The sequence below is a fragment of the Hippoglossus hippoglossus genome, chromosome 15 (genome assembly GCF_009819705.1).
Source record: "Hippoglossus hippoglossus isolate fHipHip1 chromosome 15, fHipHip1.pri, whole genome shotgun sequence".
Lineage (NCBI taxonomy): Eukaryota > Metazoa > Chordata > Actinopteri > Pleuronectiformes > Pleuronectidae > Hippoglossus > Hippoglossus hippoglossus.
The window spans coordinates 23,578,398-23,589,644 of NC_047165.1; the positions used below are offsets into that span (position 1 = coordinate 23,578,398).

The window sequence follows — 11,247 nt, forward strand, 5'->3', positions numbered from 1 at the left end:
CATTCATACAGTGCATCTAATGTATATGCAGCACTTTTCTCTATGAGAAGGGGCAATTTGGGGTTCAGTATCTTGCCCAAGGACACTTTGGCAACTCTTTTATTTGACCTTTGGATGTTTTACTAGTTTCCCCTTAGTCACAATAATAAAACACTTTCATACAAATATCAAATATTGAGCTTATAATAAAAAAGGAATACAAAATTAAATTGACAAAGAACTTTTTTTCATTCTCAGATTCTATAGATTTCAATGTGGGAATTTCCTGCCTTCTTTATTTTAGATCTTAACTCAGGATAACTCTGGGTTCTGGGCAGTTGGTCATAGGAAAACAAAACATTTTAAGACATCAGCTTGGACTTTTGGGAATAAGGACAGTCATGTCATTTTTTCACTAATTTCTGACATTGTGTATTAATAAATAAAGTAAATGGCAAAAATAATTGATGATCAACATTGGTGTCCTAATGAAATTGATTTAAAAGTTTTAGTATTACTGTAATTTTTTTTAAAACCTCTTGACCCACTTTATAATCTTACCATCATAAGACAAGTTTGAATTTAAACCACCAGCTCTACATATTGTTCCACTGTAATCAAAGGGCGAAAGATAACAACATTAGAAAGTCATATTACCAAAAATAGTGTAGAAAACATGGAGGTATAACAGTCATGAAATTTATCATAACTCAATTCATAGCAACATGTATGAAAGAAAAAGGAAAATCACACTTTGTCTGTATCCATATACATTATATATATGCACATTTGTACCACACGTTTCACAAATTTCAAGATATTTCACAAAGACAGCACCAAAGAGCTTTTGATTGATTCCTCAACCCTGCAAATACATTCATTCATTATTTTCCAGACACTAATAGTCTATTAATTACAGAATTGAATAATTTACAATAAAATAACAATTTTAAGGTACTTTTCTCATTTCCAGTACTTTTTATACTACAATAATTCCATTCAGTCTTTACATGCATCAGTCTGCGTAAATCTTCTTATGAAAGCTGTGGATTCTGAAAATTTCACAAAGAGAGGAAATGTTACTATAGCCTCAATGAATGAAAAACCTTGTAGTGTTCAACAAAGCAAGCAGCTTACTGATGCTGAAAAGCCCTTTTTAGGACTCGCCCTTTCAGCAACTCATTCCTGGAATTAGCTTCCACATGAAATCAAAACTGTACACCGAAACTCTGAGAACTTCCAGTGGTATTAAAATCACAGACGAAAAAAAAAAGTCAGGTGCCGCAGCTTGACAAAACAAATTGCCACAAAGCGAAGATTTTGTTGTAAAATGTTAAAAAATCTTCTCCAAACCACAGAGAAAACAACACTGAACAATTGAACCATCATACTGTATGACAACACCTTTTCTGGATTATGTTTTGGTTTGGTCCAAATTTAATACAAATGGATATACAAATGATCTCTTTTGTAAGATCAATATTTGTAAGAGGTATCTGCATAAGCAAATTGTATTCGCGTGTCTAATGCACTGGGTTTCACGCTGACACTGGCCTTGCAGTGACCTTCAAACATAGGCACTTTTCTTCCCCAATTTCTTTGTTGAAAAAAAGTTATGACGCATTTCAAATTTTAAACATTCTGATTTGCTGACAGGGTCTCACAAACTGCTGCTGCTCTTTCTCTTTATGTACTCACTGCAGTGACATGCAACTACCCAACACAATCAAATAATGAAACTAAATTCAATAAGGTACAATCACTTCACACTTTCTGTCACAAATCCTATATCCCTTGCTGTAAACCAAGTGCCACTTCCCCTTGTGGAGATTTTGTGGCATGAAGCAGCCATGTTCTCTAAGACCCTGTCTAAATGATTATAATTGACCAACAGATAGAACTACAGATTTTACAATCAGAAACCTGAAAGATCCCTCATTGATCACCTCAAAGTGGGCCTTTCTAAATGTCTGTATATCTTTAGTTACTTATGAATATTTTGTGCAAAATCCTCCCATTGCCACCCTGTCCTTGTTAGATGAGCTTGTACAGGTCTTTGTTTTTCTCCTTGTACAAGGTGCCAGATGTGCAACTGGAATACATGAACTGCTACAGAACTTGACACAGATAGATGATAGAGACTGAGCAAAACCAAACACAGACAATGAAAGCCAAGGAAACAACCGAAACATGTCCAGAGGAAACAGGAATCCATCTGTGGGAAAACAAGGCATCATTCCAGAATTTTCTTATCCATTGATTCTTTGCCATTGGTCCGCGAGTAAGGCTCAAAAGCAGAAGAGCTCAGGTAGCGGGCGGAAAGTTCCTGCAGGTTTCCAGCCAGCGATCCAGCCATGGACAGGGGATTGGAGGAAATGCGGGTGGCGACGCCACTGAGTAAGGAGGGCATGGGGAAACTGAAGAGGCTGTGTGCTGCAGATGAGCTCTGCAGGCCTGCCACTGTCCCTGAGCTGGTGACAGTGGGTAGAGGAGGGCTGCCGCCTGCCGTGCCAGTGCTGCCTCCACCACTGCTGTTGCTGTTATTGCTGCCATTGCTGGCCATGGCCATGGAGGGAGGGCGCAGGGCAGAGCCCAGAGAGCCACTGCTGCAGTGGGGTAGAAGGCCTGACAAGCCCGGAGGTGTCAGCAGCCGCCCCTGCTCCAGCAGTCTTAGGACGCTGCAGGTTGCTGCTGTTTCTGAAACCACTGAACGCAGCTCAGAGTCCTTCCCTTGGTCCTTCTTCTGCTTAGTGCGCCGGTTCTGGAACCACACCTTCACCTGGGGATGTACACAGATGAGAGACTTGAGTCAAGTCAGAGTCAAGTTAGTTTTGACTAAAAGATTTGAAGTGTTCATGACTTGAGACTTAGACTTTAGACAGATGACTTTTTTACCTAAATATTAGCATATTTATTGTGAAGTTGCGCTTTGTTTTTGAGACATGATTGGGTGATTTTGAGTAAATTCTCATAAAGTTACTGCCAACTGATGCAGGACAACATCAGAAGCCAATGCAAGAGACTGATATCATGTAAGGGGCGAACAAAGTCAAACAAACAAACGAGTCAAACAAAAATATTTGGATTTAAATATTATGTTGTCATAGCGATGACAGTTGTAAGAAGAGAACAGCATGATGCTTTGTAATCTGTCACCACAAAACACACAAAGAAAGTCACTGTTTTTTTAGCAAATTTCTTTTCTGATCAAACATTAGCTAGAAAGCTAGCGTTAAGTTTAAGCTACGTTATGTCATTCAGAAAGAATTCCCATGTGATATTGCATGTGAAAAAATGTGTTTCCATAGGAAAATAGACTTACTCAATAGAAATGTCAAGCCAATTTTATACATCCGTCCATTATCTATACAATTCGTTCTTTCAGGGTGGTGGGGGGGCTGGAGCCAGTCCCAGCTGACATTGAGCGAGAGACAGATTGCCAGTGTATCACAGGACCAACATACAGAGACAAACAACCAGTCACTCGCACATCCACACCTACTGTGAATTTGGAGTCTCTAATTAACCCTAATTCCAATCTGCATGTTTTTGGACTGGGGGAAGCCTGAGTATCCGGAGAAAACCCATGCAGACACGGGGAGGACACGTTAACTTCACAAATTATAACTAATTTTCCCAGGGCACTTTTAGAGTTGGCTACATAACATTACTACAGCAGCTAATGATTGACTTTCCGTGGCCCAGAGCATTTCTAATTCACTAAGACTCGCCTCTATAACCACAAATAAACTACATTTAAATAATACATGTATCATTATCACTAAAGGCAGAGGAATGGCTCAACACGAGAAACATGAGCAAGCGAGAGCAGCGAAGTGAGAGACAGAGATAGCTAACTGAGAAGCTAAAGTACGCCGCAGAACAGAATTGCATGTAAACGTGATAAAGTCACTCAAAGGAGGAAATTACTTTAAATGTCATTATCAGATATAAGAAGAAAGTAACTACATTACTGAGATCGAGCAGCAAAACACACAGTAACACCGGCAACCAGAGATGAGACGATCCGCCCACCACGGCACTTCAGGACGTGTATACATCAGCGGAATGTTATGACAAATTGTGGCCATTTGTTTTCTATGCTGCCATTGGACATAACACATGCACTTGTTAATGTTAAATATCAGTCGGATGTCTAAGGTGTGAGCATCCTGCAACATGTTAGCTCACTTTACATTTAAATGTAGAAACTGGAGCAGATCATCAGAACGCGGACTGGCTTGTGACTTAAAGATTTAGACTTGAGTCTTGCGCATGTGATTTACTCCCACCCACTTATTTTACATCACCTTTTTGTGATAGGTGACGGATAGAAAAATCCATTAAAATTAAAACTTTTCTATTGTCTGTGGTATAGCTGTAAGGAAAGCGGCATTCTATAATTCACTTTCAATAATATTTGCTGTGATTATAGTATAAGTAGTAATCTGATCGTCTCTGTACTTGGAGATAATTGCACAATGAACCATACAAGTCGGTGTCTTGACAGATTAAGTTAAAGCTATTATCCAAAGCTTTTGTTCGGAGAGCATAAGTGGCAAAGTGCCTGCCCATTCCCAACTGCTGCATTCAGATTGCTGCTGGTACTCTTTAATGCATACTGTAGCTCTTAATCCAGGGATATGTGCACACATAGACACACAATCAAATCTGGTCCAATGTGTAATTGATCAAACCTCATGGAGGAGACGGCTCACAGAACTTCATATGTCAGAACACTGTGGAACAATCTCAGCCTCTTACGCTGCGAAAAGCAGATCCAAGCTCTCGTGTGTAATATTTGTCTTAGACATTTCTATTCCGTCGGTTTGTTGGTTTTACTCGATCAAACCAGATTGTTGTTCTAATGTTGCAAAATTGTGATATGATGGTGATTTATTTAAAGATGAGATTATCAGTGGAAACTGACAGAGAATAAATATCTAATAATTTTGATAATGGCGTAGCAGACTTCTGTTTTATATTTCCACAATACAGTTTTTGGAGAAAACCACCATTATAAACTTACAGAACACTCAAACTACTTTCGATATTTTATGGATGAAATGTTAAAATATTTATATAAATTAAATAACTGTAAGTTGCAGCCATTATTATGTTTGTATATAGATGATGTGCCAAAATAATTTGAAAGGCACAGAAGTGCAGACACAAACACCATTCACTTGATTTCAGAGACCTGCACCTTCCTGGAATTAGCATCATGTGATTCCCTCACCCTGAACATGTAGATTTAGCCTCAAGAATTACACAGAGCCTCAGACGCAAACTGAACAATCCCAAAAGTGAAGTTGCCCTTTTTAAAAATCCGAGGCTGCCATGATTACACATCAGAAAGGAAAATCTCTCTGAAATGAAATAAAAGATATTATCATGAGCTTCTCCATTTGTTTCAGAAATATTGCCAATGTCTCTTCGAGTCTGTGTACAGCATATATCCAGCAGTTTTGTAATATCAAAATAAAGGGAAAAAAATGTGTTCATTTTATTTTCACACTTAAGAATGGAAAAAAATGATCCATTCATTTTGATAGCACTGATTAAACTGTAGCAAAAGCGCCAACCTTGTAATTTAACATGTTTAATCAAGTCATTCTTCTGGCTCGACAGATCTATTCAGTTATTTTAACAGTTCCACATAGTCTTAATTGATGTCAAAACTAAAACAGATACCGGCTTGTCTGTGTATTGTACCTGTAAATCTCCTGTAATTTCACCTGATTGCTTTCCTATGGAACAAAATGTTCACGTACCAATCAGCAGTGAGCCTCCAGCTCAATCCTGCTGCCCAGTCCAATCACATCTGAATATCTTTTTTTTCCCTTTCTCTTCTGTCTGTGGTTTCACTCCTCACCCTCTGTTCACAACCATCTCACGTCAAGAGAAGAAGTCCAGCCGCTCAATCCAATATTATCTGTTTGTGACTTAAAGACTTCTCCGTGGGAACAATCGTGTTCATTTTGGGGTGAAATTCTCTGATCACAGACAATGACAAGTTGAAGCAAGTAGCTTAAACAAAGATCAATGCACACACAGCAAACCCCCGTCATTCTGTAATGTAAACAACCTGTTAGTGCTGGGGAAACAAAATGTTAATTTCATTATTGTCAATAAAAGGTATTTCATCAGGACAAGAAGACACACAAAGAAAATCCTGAAGCCTTTGTCCTGCCTAAACAAAGGTTGTTTTCTATAAAACCTTTTATTTGAGCCCAATTTTTAAGACACTTAACTTGTTTTGACTTTAACAACAATTGTGTGGCTCAAATGAACAATAAACTTATTAAAACGTTAAAATTTTAAAACTTTAAGCAAATAAGTAAAATGTGCAGAATTAGTAGTAAAATAGGACCCGTGGGGTTGATTTAAATCAACCCGCAGATTGAAGATGTTGCTCGCGATGTCACTTTGTAAGGAAAAGGCCGTCTTCTCAAAGACCTCCACTTTAGGTCAACGTCGTTCAACGGCATCGAAAGCCACAACACATTAACACCGAAGGCCCAGCCGAGGGCCCCGTTAGCCGTTTTGCACACTTTTAAAAACACATAAATAGGTGAATAACACCAATGCTCCGGCGCAGACCACTGGGGCTCCCTCGAGTCCAAATCACAGGGTGAGTGGTGCTCTGGAATCCGGTGTCAAACGCAAGAGTGCAAATGCAGTTCAACCACAGCGGACACTGCGTGACCCATTGCTGACCCCAGACATATGACATGAGTAGGAAGTCTGCAGTTTTTTTTCCAACGGCAGATTTCGTTTTAGCAGCTTGAGGCAATATTGTCAAATAACACTCCATAAGCCGAATCACCACTACATGAAATGAATCCAGAAGAACAACTGATTTCATTTACTACAAACAAATTCAATATTGTCCAGTGGTGTATTCATTGACCTAAATACAAACTAAAGAATCACCACAGCTCTCATGGTCAAAACGTTAAATTAGAAGCGCACCTACATTAACTGGCAAGTCTGTGAATACAACCAAAAGCACAACTATTTGTTATTGATTATTGGAGCCATTAAATGTTCATTCATATCTGTAGTAACAGGCCCATATCTTTTTACATGATCCGCTGTGAAACACAGAATTCTCACTTCAATCTCTGATTTAAACTCCTTAATATGTGAGAAAATCACTTTCGATTAATAGGTTCTGTCTGACTTGAAATTGATTAGTGATTTGTGTCAGGGCTTACAAATCATATGAATTGACTTTGATCATATTGGTAAAATCCCCTTCTTCTGTTACAAAGCGAGTGGTCATCATAGATTGTAATGCGATTGTCTGAAGTCAAAATAGACAGTGGGTGAAATTAAATAGACAAAATACATTAAATTACTTTAAATCATTTAAAAACAAATCAATCAATTGAGCCTTTTGCACCATAGCTTTTCCTGTTTAAGCAGAATAAATTCAGAATTTAGAAAATGAGCAGGGACCAGTGTGATGAATACATACCTGAGTTTCAGACAGATTGAGCTGGCGGGCCAGTTCAGTCCGTTCCCTCCCAACCACGTACTGGCACCTCTGGAACTCCATCTCTAACCGGTAGAGCTGCTCTGCAGTAAAGGAGGTTCGGGTTCTTTTGGGCCGGTCCAAATCCAAACCCTTCGGCAGAATAATCTCTCGGATGGAGCCTTTAGCATCTGCAACAATAAGCACTCTAAATTAACACGGTTGAGGCAAAGATTGCAACCAAGTAACAATTCAAACAAACAAATAAAATATATAATTTCCTGTTATTATATAGGAATAAACAGCACAGTTATCAAAAAAATTATAATACTATTAATAACAGTATCAATAACACAGAATACACCCAATTGCACAGAAGTACTCAAATACTGATTTTACTTTCTGAATTTAAGTATTTGTGGATTTAATTATGGACAAATAAATTATATATCAATGAGCTGACAACACTTAATGTTTGAAATTATTACATTTAACATAAGAAACATATGTAATAGTCTTTTAATTAAATGATAATACTTTTATACTTATTATTATTATTATTATTATTGGTATCAATTCAAATAATATGTATAAAAATACATTTATATTTCCTGACAAATGTGCATATCCAATTAGTGAAGATTACATTACAAAACAGGAAATAAAAATCACGTGTACATCATGTGGTTCCATTTTAATTCACTCGTTTAATCCACATGTTAGCACACAAGAGAAATTACAACAGTGTGTGCTGTCATCAGAAATATGAGCAAAATGTTTAAAAGCTTAAATAGGGTATCTTAATGTATCATCCTCTCAAATCGAGCAAAATTCTTTCAGACTTCAGGTTCGAGTGTTGCAAGAAATTAATTTACAATAATTGTGCTACTAACAAGAAACTAAATAATAAATGCAAATCTATGACACAATTGTCCAAAAACTAAACAAATTAAAATATATAATATAAAATATAATTTAGGGAGTCAGTTTGCTCTGTCTCATAATATCTTGTGTAATTAATCCTCTGTTTTTAATTAACTTATATTTATTATTAGTTTATTACAAACACACACACACACACACACACACACATACACACATACACACACACACACACACAAACACACACACACACACACACACACACACACACACACACACACACACACACAGTGTGCATGAAGGAAATACTCTCTATAGGCACCTGACAGTCATTTACACAGTTCCATGTATGGTTTATATATTTCTATACAATACTTTATAAACAGCTTCCGTTTTTTGTGTTTAAATATTATTAATATTAATATGTATGCCCCTGAAAGTAGTATAAGGCGGTACATATAGTATAAAACCTCTGCTGTATGTAGCCTTCTTTATCCTTAAAATTTGTGTCACACCTTTGAACTTAACCAAGGAAATATACATGATTGTTTTATTTATTTTAATAACTAACATTAAACTTTAAAGAATTACATTAGTTAAGGTACGAATTCATAAGAAAGATTCAGCTTGTGGTTTTACTTTAAAAAAGTCAAATATAAAATCACTAATCTCATGTCCTATTATTAAATATACATATTTAACAAATAACAACAGTAACATTTTTTTTTTAAATATCTCACTCTGAAGAGCAGGAAAAAAAACAGGCGTCTCTTTATCTAAAGGCTCCATAGATATACATTTAAAAAAATTGTTTTCATTACCGATTTTTTCATTTAAAGGAATATTTTGTTGTTATTGTCCATCTTCAGTCAATGAACCAAAAAACAATGTCTGTTATTATAAATGTAATAAAATTTTGTTCTGGAAGATTCTCACATTTTGCTAATTGTGAAATTCATGTAAATCTAACAGCAGTTTATTTTACTTCAGATTAAATCTGTGCCTTCTCTACAGTATGAAACCTCAAGGTTGTAAAAACAAAAAAAGAGAGAGAGAAAGAGCCGTACCTCGGACTAGGATTCTCCGGCAGTAGTCTGGGTCCCCTGTGCTCCCTCTGTTCTTCTCGCAGTTGTCCAGAGTCCCAGAAGGGGAAAAGGAGTCCTGCTGCTCCTTGAGGAAGCTTTTGGACAAGCTGCCCTGGGAGTCCTTGCCATCCTTTCCCTCCTTTAGTCCATTCTTCAGCACCATCCCTTCCGTCTCTTGGTTGTACCTGACCTCCATCCTCAGTTTATCCTCAGGACCTGCGGTTCGCCTTTTTTTTCCTTTGTCAAGTGAAAAAAAAGGATATCTGGGAGAGCACGGCACACCAGATCGTCTGGACAGTGTGGGTTTTAGTTTCAAAACAGCACCTTCCAGCAGGACAGAGTCAGCTATCTAATGTTTGGAAAAATACTTCTGTCGCCAGACCAAGGAGCCCTATTATCACTGACCAAACTCCCTTTGCCCAATGATCATGGACTTCTCACTGAAACTCAACAGTAATTCAGTGCCCCCCTTTCTTCGCTACATAGACATCAGGCTGATAGATGATCTTCACATAATCAGAGCCATGGAAGCGCACTTGCTGTTTCAATTGATTACGGTAATTTCGCTGCCTCCACATTTGCGTAACCTCATGAATACACTAAATTGTTTGGGGAAATAGATCAGGTCTTGATAGAGGGGTTTGCTCGTCCCGTCCCCCTCTGTTTGCCTCCTCTCAGCCCAGGGAATCAGGACAAATGATTGGTCTTGTCTCGCAACCAAGCCTCCCTGAACCCCACATGAATGCTCACAATCACAGGGGTACGACTCTTCCAGATCTGTAAAAAGTTCCCGGGTGCTTCATTCTTCCATCCGCAGATCACGGCCAGACATTTTTTTTCCTCCCCCCGGACTTCTCACAGTGCACCTGATCGCCGCAGCATGTCAGCGAACTTTGATCCCGTTTTTCCCTTTGGCTCTCTCGCCAATCAACGGAATTCTGCAATGAGCAGATCTCGCCACTATGCTATTGTAGGCAAGAGACACTGGGAGAGAGCTGGAGAGGGAGAGAGAGAGGGATAGGTGGGAAAAAAAGGCATAACAGACAAATCCATTTCAATCTGAATTTTTGGAGGCAATGACAAGCCAGCGAGTTTCAGCCCAGCAACAACGCGGGGCTCTGCTTTGACGGGAATTGTTTTAAAGTTTCCTGTGTCGTCCTGTGTTCATTCAGAGCAGCCCAGCGAGGTCCTGGCCGCTAACGCCACATTCTTCAGTATTAAAATGATTGCACCCCAGAAGCCATCTACACCTCTCATAGTCTTAACCTCCACATTTTAAAAAGACAAAAACAGGAGAATAAAACTTGTCATTAGTGCTTAGACTGCTAACACTCTCTCTCACTCATGCATACCCCTGGAATGGCCCCTACCGCTCTCCACCACTCGCCTTCCAGCCCACTAACCACACACCCACCCGCCCTACCACCAACTCTTAGCTATTTTCATTGTCAGTGCAACAATATCTCTGAACACAGCAGTGGCCAGTAATCCAATAAGACCATTGATTAGGCCACAATGATTCAATTCAAACCAGTGGCCTAGTGCAAGGAACATTCTCTGGCCCTTCTTGTCACCTTAGCTGGCCAGAAGCCCTCTTCAACCTGCCCCCCTCCTTGAGTGCCATTCATGCCTTTATGGGAAACAGAGAGGAAAAGGAGTGAAAGATGGCAATTATCTAATTGGACTATTAACAAACAATTCTGTGAGTGTGGCTGCCCGGCAGTAGTCTTTGGGTGGGTTTAAGGGCTGCATGTTGGACTAACTTTATTCACTGAGTGTTTGGGGGGCTGCTGCTTGGAGTGGGGCAGGATCTATTGTTTG

General features: G+C 38.7%; 1 protein-coding gene across 1 annotated transcript; it reads right to left on the reverse strand.

Annotated features, from left to right (window-relative positions):
* Positions 1-664: 664 nt before the first annotated feature.
* Positions 665-10,759, reverse strand: vax1 (ventral anterior homeobox 1). The gene is made up of 3 exons (XM_034609337.1): positions 9,409-10,759; positions 7,463-7,650; positions 665-2,758 (listed from the first exon to the last, which is right to left on the reverse strand). The coding sequence occupies exons 1-3, from the start codon at positions 9,620-9,622 to the stop codon at positions 2,213-2,215; spliced, it is 948 nt and encodes a 315-aa protein (XP_034465228.1). The 5' UTR covers positions 9,623-10,759; the 3' UTR covers positions 665-2,212.
* Between the last annotated feature and the right edge of the window lie 488 nt (positions 10,760-11,247).